The following is a 24,593-nucleotide window of genomic DNA, read 5'->3' as shown; positions in this document are numbered from 1 at the left end:
TTGACATCATAAAATGTTTTTCAGATTCACTTTGAAGACATCAACTGGGAAATAAAAAATCATTTTATGTGTATTTAATGGTGCCATTTATTTTCCAAAAGTCAAAGTTCAGTAAAACCTCATTAAGCCATCACCCTTATAAGTTGTCACTCCGGTTAAATCATCATTTTTCTTCGTCCAAGTCTAGTTTTCATGGATAACAATGTTATAAAACCCTTGTTTACTCGTCGCTAATTTTGGTCAACTCGTCACTGTGGGAAAGCTAGAGAAAGAGAAAAAGATGGTTTCTATAGTTCCAATAAAAAGCTTCCAAATAGGAAGAGATCTATGTGGTTTTCAACCTTTTTGTTACAGTGACCAGGGTATCACTCCCCAATTGAAGGAGCCGGAAACATAAAACTTTTAATAGAAAATCAGTCATCAAGCTGCTAGGGGTCGGGTCAACTGGTCTCACTTCTTACGTATATGGAGGTTCACTGTGTGTGAGTATCCACTAAATGGGAATGGGGTGCTGATGCAATGCATCCATCGCCTCTTTCCCCCTCCCCCATGCGCCTGCCATAGATTCTTCAAAGTTGAAGAGAAAAAACGGAAGACATTCTTGCATTGTTAAATGACAGTGCGCGTGGACGACAGTTTTGACGAGAAAAAGGAAAGTGTCTTCTTTCAGTTGTCAAGACATATGGTGACATGAGCTCTGAAAATTCTGGTTCTTGGCAGTGAATGCTATACATGAGCTGTAATTAAATTGCTAGTTTTAAACCAGCTTACGAACGTTTTCAGATTAATGATGTCTCAAAAGCAAAAACTCTCATTTTTATCTTTGAAGGAAAAAATGATTTGGTTGCTATTTTCAAAAAAAATCTAATATTTCAAAGTCTGCTGTTGCCAAAGAACATGGTATTCTCTGCAGACCACATTGAACGATATTTTTACGTCGAAATGAAGTATAGAGGCAAGTGATTGCACAAACAGAAGAAAGCGATTGCGAAAATCAAAATTTGAAACTATCAAAGAGGTCCTTCTCAGATGGTTCAAATTCATTAGATCAAAAAATGTCCCAATTTCCGCTGTTATTCTGAGAAAAAGCCCTAGAAATTGCAAAAGAACTTGATGTTGAAGGTTTCAATGCCAGTAATGGCTGGATTGAACGCTTCAAGGAAAGTAATAGCCTTTCCTTTAAGAAAGTGAATGGGAAAGCAGCATGTGTTGTCAGTGTGGTAGAACACTGGAAAAATCACATCCTCAAGGATATTTTTGCACGTTATTCTAAATCAGATGAGTTCAACATCAATGAAACTGCATTTAAGAGAGAAAAGTGTACTGCTGGTAAAGTAAGTAAACAACGTTTGACAATTTTGCTTGGTACAAATATGGATGGAACTGAAAAGCTAAAGCTTCTGGTGATTGGAAAAAGCAGGAAACCTTGGGGCTTCAAGAACATTAAATCCCTCCCAGTGGATTATGATAGCAATTCAAATGCTTGGATGTCATCAATAATATGGGAACAGCAAATTCGTAAATTGGATAAGAAGAAATTTTCAAACCAAAGAAGGAAAGTCGCTATCATAGTAGATAACTGCCCGGCTCACACTCATCTTGAAAATTTGAAGGCCATTGAAATATTTTTATCATCAAATGTTACCTCACTTCTCCAGCCCCTCGATCAAGGAGTAATTCAAGAATTCAAACGAGGTTATAAAAAATTGCTTATCAAAGATTTAGTGAAAGCTTTTGAAGAAAATGAAAAGTTTGAAGTGTCTGTTTTAGATGCAATTAACTATACCCACAAAAGTTGGAATTTAATATCACAGAAAACTGTGAAAAATGTGTTTAAACACGCAGGGTTTGTGAGTAATGATCAGCAAAGTGTAGTTGAAAATGAAGACCCCGATTCTGATATTTTTCCCAATTTATTGGATGACATAAATCTTCAAAACTCAAATATTCCCAATATTATTGATTATATGGACATTGATAATAACATTGCAATATGTTCAGAAGCGACCATGAAAGCGTTCTGTGCTGAACTGTCAGAGGAAAAACAACAACAGTTCAAGTGACGAAAGCCACAGAGGAAATTCATTTGCCACCTAAAAAAACAAAGTTCTTGAAGCTTTGGAGACTGTTCGAGATTACCTTACATCTGTGCAAGGAACAACCGATGAAGAATTCAAAGCATTAAATGTGTTAGAGGAAAAAAGTCATTTGTTCTAATAGCTGCTCTATGTTCAGTCTAAATTAGAAAATTACTAGAAAAAACAATAAATGTACCTGTGTTTAACCATACAAGAAAAGTAAAATTTGAAAAGGTAAAAAGTTTAGTTTTTTTGTGATTTAAAAAAGAAATTTATTACTGTAGTAATTTATTCTTTAATAAAATGCTATGCTAAGTAAACCTCGCAATAAGGGACACTCAGGGAAGTGTCCCCTTATTCAAAGGTAAATTAGTTCATATTTGAAGGGGACGGATAATGAAATAGAGGACTTAAAATAGAGTTTTCCCTTATTTTATTCCCTAAAACAGAGGTTTAACTGTATATTTAAATTTTATAAGTTTTTACAGTAATTCACATTTAAACTGACGGCACTCCGCTTAAGCTGTCACAATTTTTCGATAACTTGAGTGACGAGTTATCTAGGTTTTACTATATTTGCATATTAAGATACAATATGCAAATACTTTTCTTACAACTTTTTGATCTAAAGTTTTAATTTGAATTATGTAAAAGTTTTCCTATTCAAACAACATTGCACTCGCTTTGGGCAATTTCATAAAAAAAAGCCGCATTTAATGTTTAAAGAATATTCATACATCGTGTATCAATAAACAATGATTGATGATAGGTTGTTATGGATTTAAAATGTTGCCTTTTTTTGAAATTTTTCAAATGATATCAATCACTAAAATTAGTTATTCAAATATTTTTAATGAATTTTAAATGTTAACATTCATGGTTTTAAAATTATTCAAGTCACTTTATAACCGGAAATTGATATCCTAAAATATACATTGTTTTATGGGTAAGAAACATGTTAATATATTACCTGCATTGAAGTACATCAAAACAACATAACTGCTTTACAACCGACATGTAGACATAATATATGTGTTATGTCTCTACCACTTTAGGTAGGACATAAAAAAAAGTGCACAAAAAACGATGTTCTCTCTCCATCCCATAGTCCAGTGTTCCCCAAAGGGGGCAATGGAATCACAGATGCTGCAGTACCATAATTTACATGGGTCCCGGGTATTCAAAAAATCTGGGTCCCTTTCGAAAAAATTTATCTTGAAAGAGGTATGGTCTGCCCTCATAATTCACTGGCAATTCTATGAATTTTTTCTAGCATGCCCCAGGTCTTTCATCACCTGCTTCTATGTCTTCATTGAGACAGTGGCGAGCCTTGTTCTGGGTAGGATAAGAAGGTATCTCTGCGAATCAAATAAATAATTCATTTCTAAAAACATGTTCTATCCAAAGGTTCATTTACTTTCATTGTTTACTAGTAGGGAAAGCTAAGAAGCCAATTAACACTGAGAATTGAACGTGTGGAATTTAGCACATGTAATAAATCTATCGCAAATATACAGTCCCGCTTATAACGTTCCCATTTAGAAATTTTTTTCACTTAGTCTGACTTATTTTCGTCAGCCCAACTCTATAAGTAATTCTCATTAAGTTAAGATTTCCTGTTTTAAGTTTTTTCCTGCTTACAATGTTTTTATGAGGCTTTTTTTTAAAAACATAAGCAGGATCCACTGTAATTAAAAGTTATAGGCATACATTTATATATTTACTATAATAAATCAATCTATAAATTCCCTTCTGATTGGTTTTTTATTTCTTTAAAAAAATCTTAGCTCTTTCAATAATCTGATTCAAAGCAAATGAGATTCTCTCCAAGACACTTCTCTTCTGATTCCCTATTCATATAAATCATTGCGAAGCTGTTTCCTAGTAGAATGATTTTATTTTCCCTCCCTGAGTCCACCACTCTGATCTGTCGCCATTTAACTGCCACATATTTTCACACCTGAATATGGGAGCTATGTTAAATTTGTATTGGGTGTGTTTGCGTGTGCCCAGCATTTAGCATGTTACGCTCAGTAAGTGGTGCCATCTATCTAAAAGGCTGCAACTAGATACTTTCTCAAATGGGGCAAACCCACATTTTGGCACCCAGTGTAATGTAGAAGCAGTTATAAAGGGTGAATTCGGCTCCCCCTCTAGTTCAGAGCCCGGGGAGCACAAGACCCACCCAATTCCCCCACCCTAGTTGCAGCCCTTTATCTATCCTCCAAATCGGTAATGCGTGGATTTGAAATTTACTATATACATATTTGTGTTGTAGGTCTGTGTGATTTTCGTGGCAACCAGAGCTTTTTCAAAGAAATAGCCAACTCAAAATTGGAAAACCTTTGAAAATTGTATTTTTAGCCAATTACCATAGCACAATCGTGGGTTCCAAATCCGGATTTTCTCAAAAGGTAAAGTCTAGGGATATAGAGGCACGAGAGCCCCAAGAAAATGAAAAATTTAAAATAATTTTGTAGAAAAAATAGGTTTCTTTTATACTATCTATAGATATTTATTTTTTATACATTTACGAGATGTGACCTCAGGAGAAACGCAGGTATCACTAAGTACACTACAAGGCGATTAAGTGGAAGGAACTTGGTGATAGAGGTGAATCCTGTGTCTTAAAGAGACCTTATGGCGAGAGGTGTTGTCTATATTGGCTGGCATCGGAACACTGTTGAGGCATAGGCGGAGATAGACGTGGAAGTCTGGGGGGGGGGGACACACGATGATGATGTCAATTCATATATATATTAGATCAATCGACTCAACCTTTGACACTGGGGTTTTTTTTTAATTTTTATTATTTTCAGTATATAACCCGTGGGAGAAAAAAAAACCCTCTTGCTTAAAGTGGATCAACGCATACACAATTTCTTCAAAATTAAGTTTTTAAATTTTTTTGGCACGATTCCTGCTGCCTTCTTTCTTGTTTTTCAGTTATTCCCAGAAAGAAATAGTTGCAAAATGGGAGCAAATTTCAGGACATTTCAACACGATGTTTGGCGATTTAACACTCGTTATTTGACGAGATTGAGGATTTAACACTTATTTGGCAAAATTTACAACTCAGAATTCTCTCCTCATTCATAAGGCAGGTATAAAAGTATTTTGAGGAGTTTCCAAGTACACAAAAAAAAAAAAAAAAAAAAAATGAAAACAAGCACTGACGCAGAAAAATACACTATAGAAGCAAGATGTTAATTTTGGCGCAGAGTTCCCACTACTGGTAGTAGCATCATTTTCTGGACGGAATGATAGAACTTAGCTAACTTTATTTCAATTTCATTGTTCATTCATTTTTTCGACAGCACAACAATCTTCTTTTCCAAGTATATCAGAAGTGGGTGTGACTACTGTAGTCCAACCAATCGGGTGTCGTTATCTCTTAGCTGCATGGGTCGTCGGCAGAGCTATTTCCACCCGCGACAGGGTGCCCTTGAAATGCCTATAAAAAAAATCCCCCCACCACGCCTTGTTTTATTTTTCCTCCTCCTTTTCAGGGACCTTCTTTCAGCACCAAATACTACTCATCAACCTTAGCAGGAAATATTCCAGGGTAGGTGGGAAGAGTCCTTTTTTTAGAAACAGCTGGAAGGATTTTAAGGACCCTTAAAAACAAACTTTCCTTAAGGAAATTAAAATTAATGACTTTTTAAGCACCGTCTGAACCCTGTTTCCAAGGTCACTATATAACATGATTATGGTAGATGGTATGGGAAGGGAAAAGAAAGATTTGTTCAGAGGTTGCCCCTTTTTCTTGTTTCGGAAAGAATGCATCTCTTGTGAAAAAAAAAATGAATTTTTCTAAATTCCAGGTATTTGGCATGCTACAGTGTGTCGCAGCAGCAGCTCTGCGTACCACAAACCAAAATTGCCACAAATGCGCAGGGATCACTATGTAGAAAGAGAACTATTTCAGCATAGCTCTTGTATCCCTGTATTTAACTGTATATTTATATTTTGGTGTATCAGATTTCTCACATATTTTGTGAGAAATTCAATTTTCTCTCAATTTTTAAATCTGCAAGTTATCATATTAAAGAAATAAAAGTTGGAAAAGTATTTATGACTCGCATCAATCATATTTATGAATTGAAAATTTGAGAATCACTGGTAAATGTGATGTAGCAAAATTTATTAAACCATATCAAGATAATCTGATATTTTATCACTATTACCAACACTGTCTTCAACACCACCCCCCTCCCCCCCAACATCCCTCAGATATCTTTTCGATAACTTAGAAAAGGTGGACAAATTCTTTATTCAGCAATAAAAAATACATATTAAATTTTTTTTTCATTTTTTAAAATATGATTGTAAATATGAATCAAAAAATTGATGTAATTTTTCAGAAAGAATTTACGTAATCTTGTATGAAATAAAAAGAAGTCCACTAAGAATGGAGTTAAGAAGTCACCCACTTCTTAACTCAATTCTAAATACACAGTGAAAATGATTCTTAGTTAAGAAAAAAAAATGTGGTTGCACGCAAAATTCTCTCTCACTTCTTAACTAAAGATCAAATCCACAGTTAAGCAGATTCTTATTTTGAACCAGAAGGTGGTGCACCCGCTTATCTAGCAAGCAAAGATTTGTTTTTATGTGAGAAGTGGTTCCTTGTAAATGTGTCATGCTAAATGTGAAATACATCAAGTTTTTATTCAGAAAATAACTACCCTGTTATTATAGCGGTTTATTAATTATTCCACATTTTTTAGATATTACCAAATATTTTTTAAATCACCAGGAGAAAGTCATTTCAATGTACATGAAATAATTTCAAGTCTTTCTTTGGCATCCTTTATTAAAAAATAGCTATAAATTCAGAATCTAACAAAAATTGGACAATAATAAATAAGTACAAGAACTTTGAAATGTAAAAAATAGTCTTTGGTTTTAAAATTGCACTCGATATATAATGAAAATGAAAATAATGAACACAAAGTAAGAGCAACTAAAATGCAACACCAAAAATATAGCTAACTGTACACAAAAAAAAACCAGACAAATCAGTTTTCTGTATTGCATTCAGTATTTTTAAGTAGGGCATGTCTTTTTTTTCCTCCTCCTCAATTGATGATTCTCAAGTAATTTGAAATGCTACTGAATCAAATATTTAGTTTTCTTCTCAGCTTCTTGAACAAGTTGTAAATTTTTCATAATCTTCGTACAATTTTCTACCGGTATCACCTGAAAAGAAAAACTCATGAATTTTTTGAATGGGTGAATGATAAGGTTCAGCTCGTAAGCTTTATGATTAATAACTACAGTACCATGTCAAACTTGAGTACTTTTTCGGGCAGTAAATAAGTAATAAGGGAAGTGATAAATTTTGATTTTACTTTCTATTTCACTCACCTTCTCAGGCTTTTTGCTTATTTTGGCATTTTTGTATTTTTAATTAAACTGTCAGAATGAATGACTGACATAAGAGAGACTTTGTTATGTATGAAATTAATGAATTTAAAAATGAACAAGATTACACTAGGGGTTCAATAAGAAATGCCTGCAAAAAATTACTATGTATATAGCATATTTCTCAGAATGAGCATGTATGTTGAAAAACATTAAAATACATTTGTGAACATAAACATAAGTGCTGCACTGCCACACCTTTCCAGGAAAGCATTTAACTTTCATGTAATTAGTTTACAGTAAAAATACTGTACAGTGTATAAAGGCTCCTTTCAGGGCACTGTAGTCTAGGTAGATAAGGTACTCGCCTAAAGTACCAAATACAAATACAATACAAATACAAATACAACACCACAACAGGCAAATTGCCCAACGAGGTGGCTGACTTAAGACATGGATCCCCGAGCCCTTTTTTTTTTTTTTTTTTACCCTACCTACGAGCCCCCTACCTACTACTGCTACACCACACATGCACCCCGCCCACAACCCCCCGTGGAACCCCCAACGAATCGGTACATGCGGGAATGTGCGTGTACGTGTAGTGAAACCTGACGTGAAGTTTTTTGTTTCTCTGTAATGCTTGTTATGTGTAGTGCTGCCATCTGCCACCAGTTTTTCAAACTATGGGTGAAGTGTTATGATTGAATGATTTTTCGTTGTAGGACTGTTGCTCTCTGTGGCGAGACTTTTTAACGGGGAGATCGGCTCGCATTTGCGCCTTGAAGTTGGGAACCACAGAAAACCAACTTCAGCCGACCACCACTGTGGGGTTCGAACCCGGATCCTCGCATCGCGAGTCCGTCACTATAACCACTCGACCACCACAGCGGCAAAGGATGTTTAGAAGTGTTGCGAGTTTGATACCAGATCCATCCTCGTCAGAAAATTGCTTGATATGGTGGTACAACAGAAGCGGCAACAACATGACCATGAAAAAAGAATTGTTACTGCACCAACCTCTTGGTGAGCATAAAAAAATGTGAAATGTTGAACACTGCATTTCGGAATCAGCAATAAATTGTTGGTTCCGGTCTTATTAGCTCTTTGTGAGCAGAAAATGACTGTGGTGCGACAAAAATTATCAAATGAGCTTCTTTACCAAAGAAACAAAAAGACGGTCTACAGAAAGAAATTTAATGTCTTCCATCAACAATGATGGTTTCAGAGTATACACGAAGCTGCCATTAACCTCTTGAAGTCACATTATTAATTTTTTCTCATTTATCAGTCTCTTAATTCATGTGCCTACATCACAATTCTGAATGCTGTATCAATGAACATGGGTAAAAATGGGTCTATTGTGTGCCAAATACATCTTAAATCAATTAATCCTGGATGGGTCATATAATTCCTTGGAAAAAATAAATAATACAAAATACATTCATATTTGAATCGTCAGGTTTAAGAAGGGCATAAAGACCAAAAATAGCAAAATTACTTTGTGTATCTCTATCTCCAAGCTTCTCTACACACGCGAGTTAAGAAAAAACAAACTAGTCTGTAGAGGAAGACGATGAACCTTGAAATTTGGTTATTATTGAATGAAAATACTATCACCTAACACATTTTTTTTTAAAAACTTGATTTGTGGACTTATACGTTATACTTATCATACGTTTTGTGGTTGACCAAATAGGTCTGAAAATCATGTTATTTTTTGGGGATGGCTACACGCAACGATTTTTATACCTTTTTCGCTTCCCCGTTCCAGCTTGTTATTGTGATGGTTAATATCCCCCATGAAAAACGCGCTCTTTATATTCTTTGCTTGTTCTACTAATATTCAGTTTCTGAGTAGTTGAAATACAGGGTGATCCAAAAGTCACGCAACCCATTATGAAAAAATTAATTTATCATTCTACTGATTGTAAATGAAAAGTTTTTTCACAGACAGCAGTACTATACTGTTTTAGTATAGTCTTTTCTTTTTTAAATTTTCCATGCTCACTGATACTCTCAATGACTCTTTGTTTGTTGTATGACCAAGATGTTTTTTTGCCAGAAGCAAAGAATTTCTATGATTAAACAATATTTTTCAACTCGTACATTTGAAGCCACTACTGAGGGGCTCAAAAATTTATTCCCAAATGTTTCGGTGTCCAAGAAAACAACAATCTTCTGATTGGTGTCCCATTTTTGAGAAACTGGAAATGTTTAAGACTTCAGGCGAAGTGGGCATCCGTCTGTACTGAGCCAGCATGGAATGCGTGAACTAAAGGACAAAATGTTGAAATGTTGTACTGTTCACAAGGCCCTGAAGAAATTGGAGTTTAGCGCCTGTCGGGTTTAGGTTGTTCTGGAGTTGAAAGCTCCAGATGAGATCAAATGTCAGAATTTAGTGCACCGAAAATTCACATGTCTATCATGAAAAGCCTCTGAATTCAATTAAAATCAGTGTGTGGTGCTCAATTTCATGCAGTAGGAAAGTGTGGGTCCATAATTTTTTTTAAAGAAACAGTGGATAGGAAAATGTACAAGGATATTTTCCGGTAAGTCATTGCACTGTTGAATGAAAACAAACGTTTTTGCAACGGAATTGGAACAACCTGCCATACATCTAATGAGAAAATGGATTACTCCACACACTTTTTTGATGATCTCTTTATTTCAAAAGGAATGTGGCTACAAAGATCACCGAACCTGTCATCTCCTGATTTTTTCTTGTGGGGACACCTGAAGACAAATGCATAAGAATAATCCCCCTGTCACTGATTAACTAAAAAAAAACATTCAATCGAAGATTGAAAAGGTGAGTGCCCAGAGAAAAGTGGCCAGAAACCTGGCTAAAAGAATATGCGCTTTCATTCACGCAAAAGGCTCACAATTTGAACACATGTTGTAACCTTTTGAAACAAACTTTGTTTTGTATCCACAAATGTTGTCTTATGCGAACTATATAGTTTATTTTTTTATTTATTTCTTGATAGCATTTTAAAAATAAAATATTTTAGAATGGGTTGCGTGACTTTTGGATCACCCTGTATAAATTAATTGATATATATTTGAATTTTATAGATCTTACAACAGCCAATTTCTTGAAGATTGGGTTTTTTTTTACCTCTACACCACAAGCCTCCTAAATTGAATGTTTTTAAAAATGTAAGCACACTGTGATGGATGAGTAAGGGGAGTACACAGGATTGCCCTTTGGATGGGCCACAAAAAACTTGGGGGCACAAGGAATTTCTTCCAGAGAAATTCTGCTCCCCCTCTCGCTATGACATGTCCTTCACATAATTTTTATTCTTTGCTTATTCTACAAATATCGGATTGGATTTTGATTTTTTTGGCGCAAGGACAAATGATTTTATGTATAAAAATAAGAAAAATCATCCTTCTGTCATGTTAAAACACTAAAACTGCGCATCATAAAAAGCAATGTGAAATGTAAAACAATGACATGAATTGTAAAAATCTATAATTTGTTATAAAAACCAATGGCTTTAATGAATTTAAAAATGTGAGATGCATCGCTATTGTCATTTAAAATGTCATGAAGTGAAAGATAACTATGATCAAAAGCGGTCGTAAAATGATGGCAATGATGTGAACAAGTAAAAGCATGAGCAATGGTCAATGGACTTTGACAATGAGGGCACTCTGGTTGACTCTCTCGTAATAACAAATATGATTGTGTAAGGCGACTGTGTCCTATGCGTAACCGGGCAAGCAGAACTTCTTCCTTTCGGTTGGTCCTGCAGCTCGAACGCCAATGGCCAAGTGTGGGCTGGATTGTAGTTTATTATTTACCTGGTTATTCCAATGACCCTGCCACAGCGGCAATGCATCACTTCCAGAAGGATTGAGAAGTGGTCACTGGCAGGTATCAAAAGGCTATTATCAATGTTAGTTGTTCGAGCTGCAATGTCTGCTTTCTCATTGCCCGGTATTCCAACATGACCTGGTACCCAGTAAAATTTTACTGTGGTACCGTGATGGATGAGGTAAATGGCATGAAAATTCATGAAAAATGGCATGAATGAAAGGATGAGTGTGAAAACTGAAGGAACACAGTGCTTGCAATGCGCTGAGAGAGTCGCTATAAATGATGCATCGTCTGTGGCGTTTGCGTCTAATATGACGTAGAGCCTGAAGGATTGTGTACACCTCCGCCGAATAAACAGGGAATGTGTTGGGAAGTTTGAAAGATGTCTCCTCACAGCACAACCGACATGCCCAGGGCTCTTAGAGCTGTCGGTATATATGGGGAAGTACCTATTGTACCTACCACTGTGCCTAAAGAATATCTGTGAATATGCGACATCTGCTGTGGTGGCTCTAGAGTATGATAACAATGAAAGAGAGACATCTGGTAGAGACTGCTCCCATGGTGCCAGTTGCTTCGCAACTGGGGCCACACGACTGATGTCTAATTCTAGTTCTTCCACAAGTGCCCTCATACGAAGACAGTAAGATGGAACACATGAAGGGCGAGCAGCAAAACGTCAATGAAATGAGGGATTGAAGATGAGACGATCAAGTGGATGATCTGGAAAAGACTTCATTTTGATATAATATTTCAAAGAAAGTTGCTGGCGTCTTGATGTCAGTGATGGCTCGTTGCATTCGACATACAGGCTCTCCATTGGAGACGTCCAGAAAGCTCCAGAGCAAATCCGCAGGGCGAGATGGTGGACTGGGTAGAGCACACTCAGATAGCTCCGAGGTGCCGACCCGTATACAATGGAGCTGTAGTCGAGCTTCGATCTTATTAGAGCTTTATATAAAAGAAGGAGCGACTTACGGTCTGCTCCCCACGATGTAGAAGAGATGACCTTCAAGAGGTTCATCGTCTTCATGCAACGAGCTCTTAACTGTGCAATATGAGGTTTAAAAGTGAGTTTCTTGTCGAATATGATGCCGAGAAATTTAGTGTTTTCTACAATAGGTATTAGATTGTTATTGAGAAACAACTGTGGGTCATCGTGTAGGTCTCAACGCCGACAAAAGTGCATAGCGACAGTCTTGTCAGTGGAGAATGAAAAGCCATTATTATGAGCCCACTTGTTGATCTTGTTGAGAGCGGTTTGTAATTGTCTCTTGGCTGACCTCATATTCACTGATTGATATGATATTAACAGGTCATCCACGTAGAGTGCGCCAGTGACTGACAACAGGAGTTGGTTCAACACCCCGTTGAGTCTTAAAATAAAAAGTGTTACACTTAAAATGCTACCTTGAGGTACACCTTGTTCTTGGATTTGGGGAGCTGATAATGTGCTTCCAATCCGTACCTGGAAGATGCGGCGAGCAAGAAAGTTCTTAATAAAAATGGGCAAGTTGCCTCACAAGCCGCAGTTATAGAGGTCGGAAAGAATTCCGTGCCTCCAAGTACGGTTGTAGGCCTTTTCTATGTCAAAAAATATGGCTATCATGTGTTCCCTCTTTACAAATGCTTGTCTAATTGATGTCTCAAGGCGTAACAAATTGCATGTTGTGGACCTGAACCGTCTAAAGCCGGATTGGATAAATTATTGGATAAAATATTGTTAACCTCAAGGTAGTGCATAAGGCAATAGTTGACCATGCGTTCCATGAGCTTACATAGACAACTGGTCAAAGCAATAGGTCTGTAACTGTTCGGTTGTTGAGGAATTTTACCATGCTTCGGGAATGCAAGAACTATGGCTGCTCGCCAGGAAATTAATGACTTAAAGGCCAGTCGTAGTCCAGGCTCTGTCCCTGGTGGGATGTAAGCCATTTACACGGATGGGTTGGACCACGCTGGGGAAATGAATGACTGACACAGATCCGATTGAATAATATAAGTAAATGTGACAGTGATTCTGGTGAGAGATGCCGAACCATGGAATAATGAATAGCATTGGGCCCTACAGCTGAGTCGGGACTTCGCTGCAAGGCCGTCGTCAGTTCATGAAGGGTGAACAATGAATTGTACCTCTCCGGTGTAAAAGGCCGGAAGGTGTACGATGTACATTCGGCTGATGATTTAATGGGATGAAACGATGGGGGATAGTTCGCATCGCTGGAAACAGCAGTGAAATGGGTGGCAATGGTGTCCGCAATATCCCTCACATCGCTGATGATAGTGCCATTGGTGTTTAAAATGGTGATGGGATGAGACTGATAATGACCATTGGTTTTTCGGATCCGGTCCCAAATGATTTTGGATGAAGTTGATGAATTGATTCCCATGGTAAACTTTTGCCAGGACTCACGTTGAGCCTGGCGCCTGGTTCTTCTCGCTATCGCCTTTGCTTTTAAAAATGCCAACTTTTTTTCATGGGTAGGATACCGCCGAAACCTACTCCATGCTTTCTTTTGAGCTTCAATTGTAAGATTGCATTCGTGATTCCACCAAGGTTTAGGAAATTTAGGAAGTTTCGAGGAGACTTTGGGTATTGTTTCATTGGCTGCTGAGATCATACAACTGGTCACAAGGTCGACACAATGGTCGACGTCGGGTTGCGAAACCATATCCTCCGTGATTTCTGCCTTGACCGTGAAGTCAGCCCATCGGGCGGCCACAAGCTTCACAGAGGAGGACCCTCAGGTATGCTATGGCGTCGGTCAAGGCACTAAACCACTAAAGGAAAATGATTGCTCCTGTGGAGGTCTGGATCAACCGACCAGGACCAGTTGGGCAAGAGTGTGGGTGAACATAACGATAGATCTATTGCAGTGAAACTATTGTTTGGGGCATGGAAATGAGTGAAACTACTATCATTCATGATGGCAAGGTCCATATTGTCTAACAAACGTTCAACCATTTCCCCACGAGGGGTGTTGCTGTTAGAACCCCAAATCATATTATGTGCATTGAAGTCTCCAAGAAGAAAAAATGGTGGTGGTAATTGATCAATCAGATCTTCTAGATCTCTCTGTAAGATGGTGTCATTTGGTGGCAAATAAATGGAACAGATGGTAATTCTTAGGCCTGTAGAGATTTCCACCGCGATGGTTTGCAGGTTCGTGCACAGCGTTAGAATGCGTGACGACACGTGATGTGGAACCAGCAGAGCAACACCGCAGCAAGCCCTACTTCCGTCATCGTAATCAATACGGAACAGGGAATGTCGCCTGATGTTCCATGTCTCCGAGGGCTTCGTAAAAGTTTCCTGGAGTGCCACACAAACAGGATGATAGCGATTGATCAAATCCTTGAGATCTTCATAATTGGATCTAAGACCACGAATGTTCCATTGGATTATGTTGGCCATAAATTAGGTAGAAGTAGACGGTTCGAGGTCTTTAAATTTATTCCGGTCTAGTTTCCGGCGAGTACCACCAGATTCTGATGGATTATCAAGATCCATGTCACCAATTGACTTGTCATAAATTAGTGACACATTCTTGAGGGTGGGACATTTTATTGCTCTCTGTATTGCTTTTCTTGAATATCCGGTCTTCAACTTTTTAGATTTATTTCCAGAATTAGTCTTGGTTTTAGTACCAGTAGGTTTTTTGAATGTGTGCGCTGTTGCTTTTCCTGCCTCTTCTTTGGAGGTAGTGGACTCCCTCCGGAATCCAGCAGAGCAACAGCAGCCACAACTATTGCACGGTTGGTTAGATGATGATGTTTGAGTTGATGTGTCAGCTATTGGTTCAGTACGAGTTGTTACAGATGCTTTGGTGATATTGTTAGTCGTATTAGCTGTTGATGGATTTGTTACCATATTAGAGTATGATCTACTAGCTATTGGAGTTTGGTTAGGGATTATACGACGGCGTGCTTCAATATATGAGATGTTATTAAGGACCTTGATCTTCTGGATCTCTTTTTCTTCATTCCATTTCGGACACTTTCTGTCAAATGCGGGGTGGTCACCACCTCAATTGACACACTTGAATGGTAAATTAGTGCAGTTGTCCAAAATGTGGTCCTTCTCACCACATTTTGCACAGGTGGGTTGACTGCGGCACGCCGTTCGTGAGTGACCGTATTTTTGGCAGTTGAAGCATCGAACAGGGTTAGGAATGTATGGCTGGATTTTGAGGTTATAATAACCTATTTAGGCAATGTTGGTGAAGAGAATGTGAGAATTATATTACGTGTTGGAACTGGATTGCCATCTTTGCGGCTCATAATATGTTTGGCTGATGTTATGCCTTGAGACGCCAGCTCTTGTGTTAGTTCTTCTTCATCCATGTTAATTAAGTTATTATCTGAAATGACACCACGTGAATAATTCAACATGGGATGGATTTTGACTGTTATTGGAATGTCTCCAAGAGATGTGAGCTTTTGAATTAGTTTGGCTTGTTTGGGTGTGTTAGTTTCGATGAGAAGATCTCCTGAACGAAGGGCCTTCACTGATTTTAAGGTACCTACTGTGCCATAGAGAGCTTTATCTATTAGAAATGGTGATACTTTGGCCAGCTGTTTTTCGACATCTGAAGAGTGCAGAAAGAAAAATGAGACAGTTGATGAAGTTGAAGCAGTTACATTGACATGTGTTTGATTTGAAGCTGTTATTTGACGTTTTGGTGCATTTTGATTTTTTCCCATATTTAAATGGGTATTGTTCCATGCCCACCATGGAGCCCTACGAGGGGACGCGCACACATAACCAATGAAGGTTAGTAGCAACGTCAGGTTAGGTGGGAGCTATACACCACCAAAGCAGGCGAGCAGACGTGTTCAAGATCCAAGATCGTCGTGAAGCAGCACCAACAAACCTCAACGACGTCCGGCAGGCCCGGCCCCTCTACCTGCCCAGTAGTGTAACCCCTTCAGCCACCGAGGCGACCAGAGCCGATTGACCTGGACGGCGCTAATCCAAGCCTCCCGTTTCGGCTGAATCCGAGGCCAAAGCTAGCGCATCAGGCTAACCAGGATCCCCATCTCCAGCCTTACGGGTCTCCATGCACGGCAAACACGCAGGTAGACAGCATCCCAGATAGGGCATACGCTAGAAGCAATGCCCCATCTGGGAAGACCCCTCCCCGCCTACGCGGGGCCCACAATGAGGGGTGATACATAAAAGACGAGAACAGGACAAAACGAGACGCAAGACATGTACTGCAAGATGTGTACAAATAAACATGTAATCGGGGCTATTGTAAGTGAAAGATATGAGCACAAATAAGCGAAGACAATGACGTGTGATAGATTTGGCGTTACCCAGAGTGCACCACGAGGAGGCCTATCACGTTACACCCCTCTAAAAATATCCAAACATTTTCTGAGTAGTTGGAATATATGAACTAACTAATTGATTTAAATGATGTAGATCTTAAGATAACATCAGTTGTACAACGGCACCATGTTATAACGTTCCCCATGTCGTGCCAAACCTTAGAGCCAGAAAAACTTTCGATGAACAAATCTTCCATTTTTAGGATTCACACATGTCAAACCTGGATTCGATATAACAGCAAACTCGTTAAAACACCAGAATTCTGCAAAATAAATGGTGGCATTAAATTGGGGTTCGATTGCATATATATACTAGCTATACAATACCCACCGCTTGCTCAGTTTTTCTCCATATACTGGAAGCATAAGAGAAGTTACAAACCATTGTAAAGGGTTAAAGCATTGTTTGGGAATCAAGGTGTAACTGAAGTAAACATTCCAAAAGCCATCATTGGCAACTAAGAACTATTATTGTCGACAGTTTTTCACCCATTTCGGGCATTTGCCCAGCTCAGACGACGTAGCCGATCGTTCAAGTTGGTTCCTGTTTGGTATACAGCATATGCAAAGTTTGGCCAAAAGATCAGTCTAAAATTACAGATTTGTATAAAGAATACACACCGAGAGAGACAGACAGACAATCAATTTTATACATATAGATGTCCGGGTAACTGAGGGAAGATGATCACTGAGATATAAAAAACCGAACGCCACAGTTAAACCACCAAGACTAAAAATAAGTTATAACGCAATAGTAATTGCATAATAGTTGGAAAATATTAATATTTATGCATTTTGCTGGTTTAAAACGAATACCCAGTGAATATTCCCATGTCATTCTATTGAACATAATTTGTACCAAAGAAAATTAAAATAAAAAAAACCCCTTATTTATACAATTCCATTATGCTTGTGTAAAATGGGCCTGATTCCCGCATCAATAAATGAGGCATTTGTCCAGGCCTTCATAATTAGACATGACAAAAAAAAAATTCACAGAGGGTAAAATACAGACGTCAAACTGAAACTTGTAAAAGGTAAAAAGTGCTCTGAAAAGATGTTTTTCCCGATTCTTGGGGGCTGATAAATTTGGTGAGATAAGACCTTATCTATTCCTTGTAGTTCTCTACTTGAGTGAGAATACCACTTTGAAAAGTTACTCGATAAGGAAAAAGGATTATAGTATTAGCGTATTTACAGTACAATATATATACTGTTTCATCTCATACAATAACTTGAAATTATGAAAAAGTTTTTTGAGCAGTTTACCAAGCATAAAACTATTGTAGTCATCTTCCAGGAATATCAGTAGTATTAACAATTCATTGAATAGCAGTAACAACTCATTGTAGCAAAGCATTTGCAGATAAGAATACTGTATTAGTAAATTATGGTTTGAAATAACTCAAACTACAATGACAATTGCCTGAAAACCTTTCAAAAAAGTCTTATTGGGGGAAAAAATTATGATAGTCAAACTGCATTCCTATCACTGTAATCTTTAATTTCACTTGCTATAAAAACTGAAAAATTCTATACAGCTTAATGAACTACGAAATTCTTGTGAACATTGTCCCAGGTCAGACATTGTGCACAAATAAAAAATTGACGAAACAGATAAATATGGCCAAACTCAGGTATAACATTACAAAGATTCTGCAAAAATTTTTTCGGTATAACCAAGTCGTCATTACAAGTGAGGCTGACATTCTTAAGATTTTTTTAAATTAAAAATGTAATCAGATGCAATCAAATAATGTGAATAAAGTTGCTCATTGACCATAACTGATCTAGAAGAGTACGGTGAATTTTGGGATTAATAAATACATGACATCAACAATTTTTGCTAAAAATATAACCAATTATAGATAAAATTACCAAAAATTGGGAAAAATGGGGCATTTTTGTAACAAAAATACCGGGACGAACAAATTACAGTAAAATACAGTAATGTTCCGTGTATGGCTCATGTCAACGAGGAACATAAAACATGTAATGTATCTTTTATTTTTCAATATAGACAGTTATAGAACAATTTACAAACATAGCTTAAATGTAATGAGCTCAAATTGTAAAAATTTCTTGCAAAAAAACCGTAAAATCAAAAGCAAGAGCAACGAAAAATCAATCATTGTAACAAAGGCCATTGCTATTTCTTCAACGTTATAAGCAACGTTCGTGAAAAATATTCTGTATGGGGAATCAGCTCATGCCGTCAAATTTGACATTTTAGTCATGGTGTCATTAGAACAAAGATCATTATAACTCTAAGTTTGACTGAAAAGAATAAATTCAGCAAAGTTAAAATGAACTACAAAGGATCCCACCTATGTTTTTCAAAAAACCGCCATGAAGAAATGTTGTAAGCATGAAAACACTTCAAACGGGAAATCTTAATGAGAATTGCTTGAAACACTGAGAATAAGTTGCATTAAGCGAAAAACATTATAAGTGGGAACGTTATGACCGAGATTGACTGTACATGAAAAATTATTTGATAAAAGAAGGGGTGCGAGAAGAAAAAAAAGATGACAAAACTTAAACGTGTTTATACACAGTGAGAAGTACGACTTCACGAATATTTTGCCCTGGCCATCCGATGTTTTGATGTAACCTTGAACCTCTTGACCTTCCAGTTTCTACCTACACAACACCATCTTATCTCACAGACACTCCCTCTTTTTCCCAAAACAGCTGATAAAACACTGAGTGTAAATAGCCTTAAACCTGACAATTCATTTGTGTTACTTGCATTGCATTAATATGTTAAATAAAATTTAAAAATTAATTTTCCCAAAAAAAAGTTTTTTATTGAATGGCAGCCAACAAAACCTCAATCTATTTCAGTGGTGCACAAACTTTTAAAAGCACGACCCCCTTTTAACAAAAAAATTTTCGGCAACCCCTACATGGGCTGACCATACGTCTTGGTTTTCCAGAACACCCCAATTTTTTGCCAGTAAATGTGCTGTCATGGAACCCTGTTTCAGAACGCTTGTTTTGATTAGGCGATATTGACTTCTAAAGAGTTTTTTTTTTATAATATCATATACATATTCACTTTGTTTTTTGATGTACTCAATGTCCCTTATGCAAGATGGAAGTGTAGCGAGGTGCATGGTCCTTGATTTTTGTGTGCAGGGGGATTAAGAAAAAATCCTCCAATTTCAAAATGATTCTACACTTGAAATCGACCATTAACAAAAATTGTTCACAAAACGTACACACATTTTCCCCTGTATATTCACATACTACTTATTATTACATTCTATTCTGTGTTTTTAATTTTTAAGAAATATGCAATTTTGAAATTGAGTGATTCTCTCTAAGTCACCCTGTAAAAGTACTAACTGGATATCGTTCGCTGCATGCCAGAAGCACGAATGTACAAATTTTCCTTTTTTTTATCAGCTATTTGGATACCTTGTTTTGTGATCTATCTAAGTTGTGCCTGAAATGTGAATGTGTTTTGAAACATTGTGAAACACACTTGTGTTTCAATAAAGCCCTATTGAAACACACGTTACAAAACATTTTACAAAAATAACTTCCATAGAGTAACCATTCAAATGCCATTTCCCACATTTCTTTTTTTGCAAGGACACTGCACATTTGTGATTCTGACATGACGGAGCCAATTGTGCAAGTAGAATTTGATAAAATTGCATCGTATGATGCATGGTAATTAGCTCAGCTGAACAAAGGCATTCTTTAGTTTTTTGACATATTTTAAATAAAAATGAATTTCTTATTTGGAAATTTCTATTTTGTAGAATCTCTCGCAACCCCCTCTAGTTCATTTGCATGACACCCATGGCGTTGCGACTCACGGTTTGTGCACCACTAATCTACTTCATAAAGATTCAATCCCAAATCTGTCCTTCATAATAACTCAAAACTTATTCACGAGCCAAAAAAAAGTTTTTTCTTTTTTTTGCAAGTAAACTACACTGTATTATTCTTTTCTTAGATTTACTAAAGAGCGACGTGTACGTACCCACAGAGCCGTAGTTCTCCACTTCCAATCTATGAATTGATAAAAAAATCCTCTTTTTTGAAAAGAATTTTAAATGCCGTGTTTTCAGATAAGTAAGGACCTCCCAAATTCCAATCGCAGTAGGAAATCATTCAAATCATGTTGTAGCTGAATCTTTTCACCATAAGTCTTTCTATTTTCAAGAAGTCTTTCTTTGTCACTTTCGCCGCTGTGGTGGTCGAGTGGTTATAGTGCCGGACTCGTGATGCGAGGATCCGGGTTCGAACCCCACAGTGGTGGTCGGCTGAAGTTGGTTTTCTGTGGTTCCCAACTTCAAGGCGCAAATGCGAGCCAATCTCCCCGTTAAAAAGTCTCGCCACAGAGAGCAACAGTCCTACAACGGTAAATCATTCAACCATAACACTTCACTCATAGTTAGTAAAACTGGGGCAGATGACAACACATAACAAGCATTACACAGAAACAAACTTTACGTCAGGTTGCACTACACGTACACGCACATTCCCGCATGTACCGATTCGTTGGGGGGTTCCGCGGGGGGGGGGTGCATGTGTGGTGTAGCAGTAGTAGGTAGGGCCTCCAAAAATGGCTCGGGGATACATGATGTTCTTAAGTCAGCCACCTCGTTGGGCAATTTGCCTGTTGTGGCGTTGTATTTGTATTTGTATTTTACAGAGTCCTGCCCTGAGGCGAATATTTTCCTTAATCCGGCCCTGCTGGTTTTGATACAAACAGAACAAGAGCTAAAAATGAAAACAGATGTCCAAACACGCAAAAAAGCAACAGGATAACAAACAGATGGTGAGAGCCACAACCCAAATTCTGCTATTGTTATAAGCATATATGTTTTGGGATAGTATAGACCAGGTAAATTTTTCTTGGAACTCGCATGTATAAAAGCCCTTACTTAGCTTCTCATACATTTATTGTCCACTTTGTGATAGTGAATTCTTCAAGCATCTCAACCTCTCTGTCAAGTGAATCAGTGGCTGAAAATGTTGGAGACAAGGAGTGGTGTTTATCAAAATCTATTCTAGTTTTCTTATCACTAATTTTAAGCCGGCAGGGAGGTGTTTCTCAAAGTGTGCGTTGTGGCTCCTAGGGGTGTTGCCAACCTTTTGTGAGGGGCGTCACGATGAGCTGGAAATACTGATGTGTATGTGTGTGCCTATTTATGCTTCGAAGTCGTTCTTTTATGGATGTACAATATCTATACCAAACTATTTTGAGAGCCACACATGAACTATGAACAGGGCAAGGGGGGCACAAGCATGACCTCTTTCCCCCCCCCCCCAAGGGCAGATTGAAGGGCACCAGCCCTGGTGTCCGGGGTGATTCTTAATTTTTTTGTTTTTTCCACACATAAATTGATCATAAGAAGGCCCGTGAAAGTCTGTGCTGCAGACCTGAAAGAGTTCCTACCCATCCTGCTCCAGGATGTGGGGGGCCATGGCCACAGGTGACAAAAGTTTAAGAACCACTGCAGTTGGGTGTGGAATATAGAATTCGAACTAAATTCACAAAAATAAAAAATTCTTTCAGTTTTACCGATATTTAATTACTTTTGACGGAAACTTATTTTTTCGTGTGCTAGAAAAACACAAACAGATAGAAAAAATATGGAAAGATCGAACTTCTGTAATCTTAGTTTAGAAATCATTTGAAATTGTACGTAAGTTAATCAACAATAACGACAGTGATGCACAAATACAATAATATTTAACTGTGTTTTTCGACATTGATTCTTCAAAATCTAATGGGTCCGACGTACAGTACATCTGAATTTAGACATTCATTGAGTGTTTCATAAAAAAATGTCCGAAAATAAAAATTTTTTAATTTTTTAATTACAAAAAAAAAATTAAAATTTTCTGATGTATTAAAATTAATGGGTTTTTTTTTCTATTGTACTACGAAAGAAATTATTCCATTACTAATCAAACCTATAGCTAGATGACAGATCTTTTACTAGTTTCAAAGAAAACGAAATAAACTTTCAATGAAAATCAGAATGTTGCAGAAATTTCAAAAAATAGTAACCACGCGTCTTTCTCAAAGCTCATCTGAGGTATTGTCATTATCAATAGTCATTCTTTCATAAGTATTTGTAGTTGTAAAATAATACTCTTTCTCCAACAAGAACCCCGCGTAGCAGCCGTCAACAATCCGTCACTGTGTCCCGCCCACGGAATAAAAGAGTGTGAAATGCCTATTCGGCCGACTCGGCCGGATATAGTACGGAAAGAGTTAAATTATTGTTTTCTCTACCAAACTCATAGCAAGATTTTTTTCATAATTTTGCAGCTATAATCTGATGCTGTAATGCTAGTACATGCATAAAGTAATATAAAACACATATAAACACATATATATATACAGTCCATCTCAAAAGTTTAGACACTATCGATTTTTAACTACGCTATGGATATCGTTAAAAATTAAATTTTTTTTTGCTTGTGATCAGAATGCCGAAACCTGCTTTAAATGTTAGTCATTCTCAAGGAAAATAAGTTTTGTATTTTTTAAACTCAAAATTTTGAAAAATAGCTGTGCTGTCTTAAAAGTTTAGAAAAACTTTCGATTATATGTAAATTTCAAAGATTGCATCTATATGGCATATCATAATATCATATCAAACGTTATAGCATAAATGTGGAAAGATATTGGATTAGTTTTCATTAAAAATAAAATTGCTGAAGTTGTTGCACATTTTGCATGATGAAAACCTTCCAGTACTTCATTTGAAAGCAAAAAGGCAGGCTGTAAAAGGCATTGCTATTGCTTTGAGCAGGTCAAAGTGAAGTGTCAGACATGTATTGACCAAATGTGTGTCCCAAAAGCCAAAACCTGGTTGTAGTAGGCAACGCAGAACAAGTTCCAAATTCAACCAAACCAATTCAGCCGACCAGGCTGGAAATCCTTGGAAATCAGGAAGAAATTCCTTAAAAGATTTTTTCTTCTTTTGGATTTTTATAAAGCTTTAATTTGGTGTTAAGATAAAAAGTTGACTCACCCAGATTCTTTCTGTTAGGACACTAATCTAGATGATGGCATTTTTCTTTACATGATGATGTATGTAACAGCAAATATTACTGCCCACGATGGCTGCATAAATAAAAACTGAACCCTCCCCATTTGACAAGTTGAACAAAGCTTGAGCTTTAATGATCTTTCTCGTTCCTTGTCTATTTGTTTAATAAATATTGTTTATAATATCACTAATCCTTCATGGTGTTACATTTTCATTGGTCAGTCATCATAACAAACAGCAGCAAAGAAAAAAGTGGCTTACCAAATGTAAATAGAGCAACTTTTGCCTCATGACGTACTTGTTGACTTTCATCAGCATATGACATATACACTAACTGTTCACAGCATTCAAAAGCCTTTAATTGAAATAAAATAAGGACTTAATATCAAAAGGGAAAAAAATAACTGCATATAAAAAATTCTATGAGAGGAGCCGAATACCAAATAAGTGCCAAAAAAACCTTAAGTACCAAAACTTATAGATTATTAAACAATTATGCTGTACATCCTACTGAAATATTGTTTGAAACATTTTTCGCAAACATAAAACTAGCAAAAATTATATTCAAAGTGAGGTGAGGGCGGGCTAATATTCAACGAGGATTAAATATGTTTTTGTTAATTAAAGTAAATTAAATAGATTACTCCATTGTCAATCACTACAACTGGTGACCTATATTGTGAAGAGGGCAGGCAACGAAAGAATATAAGCAGGTAAAAATGTCAGATCAAAATACAACTGGTTCGGCAGAAATCGCCCATGTTTCCGTAAAAGCTCCACCGTTTTGACGAGCCAATCCGGAGATCTGGTTTAGACAGATGGAAAGTCAGTTTCACCTGGCAGGAGTGACAGCCGAGGTGACAAAGTATCATCACATCGTATCTGCCTTGCAACCAGAAAAGCTGTATGTTGTCGGGGACATTATCACCAGCCCGCCCACTGCAACATCTTACGCTAAGC

General features: G+C 37.2%; 1 protein-coding gene across 5 annotated transcripts in view; it reads right to left on the bottom strand.

The window, feature by feature from the left end:
- Positions 1-6,870: 6,870 nt before the first annotated feature.
- LOC149080571 (rho family-interacting cell polarization regulator 2-like) overlaps positions 6,871-24,593 on the bottom strand; it is a 185,943-nt gene continuing 168,220 nt past the window's right edge. For 3 of the 5 annotated variants that reach the window (XM_089239709.1, XM_089239707.1, XM_089239710.1), the window contains 2 exons: positions 23,895-23,988; positions 6,871-7,280 (listed from right to left, as the gene is read on the bottom strand). In XM_089239709.1, coding sequence (XP_089095835.1) covers positions 7,219-7,280; positions 23,895-23,988 — 156 coding nt within the window. In that variant the 3' untranslated portion in view covers positions 6,871-7,218. The remainder of the gene's footprint in view (positions 7,281-23,894; positions 23,989-24,593) is intronic. The other 2 variants (XM_089239708.1, XM_089239706.1) reach the window with 1 other exon arrangement.

This window comes from Pholcus phalangioides, unplaced genomic scaffold (genome assembly GCF_987345545.1).
Source record: "Pholcus phalangioides strain wild (caught in Gottingen) unplaced genomic scaffold, Ppha-v1.0 ptg000011l_1, whole genome shotgun sequence".
Lineage (NCBI taxonomy): Eukaryota > Metazoa > Arthropoda > Arachnida > Araneae > Pholcidae > Pholcus > Pholcus phalangioides.
The sequence above is the reverse complement of the archived record's forward strand: the minus strand, read 5'-3'. Positions and strand labels throughout refer to the sequence as shown.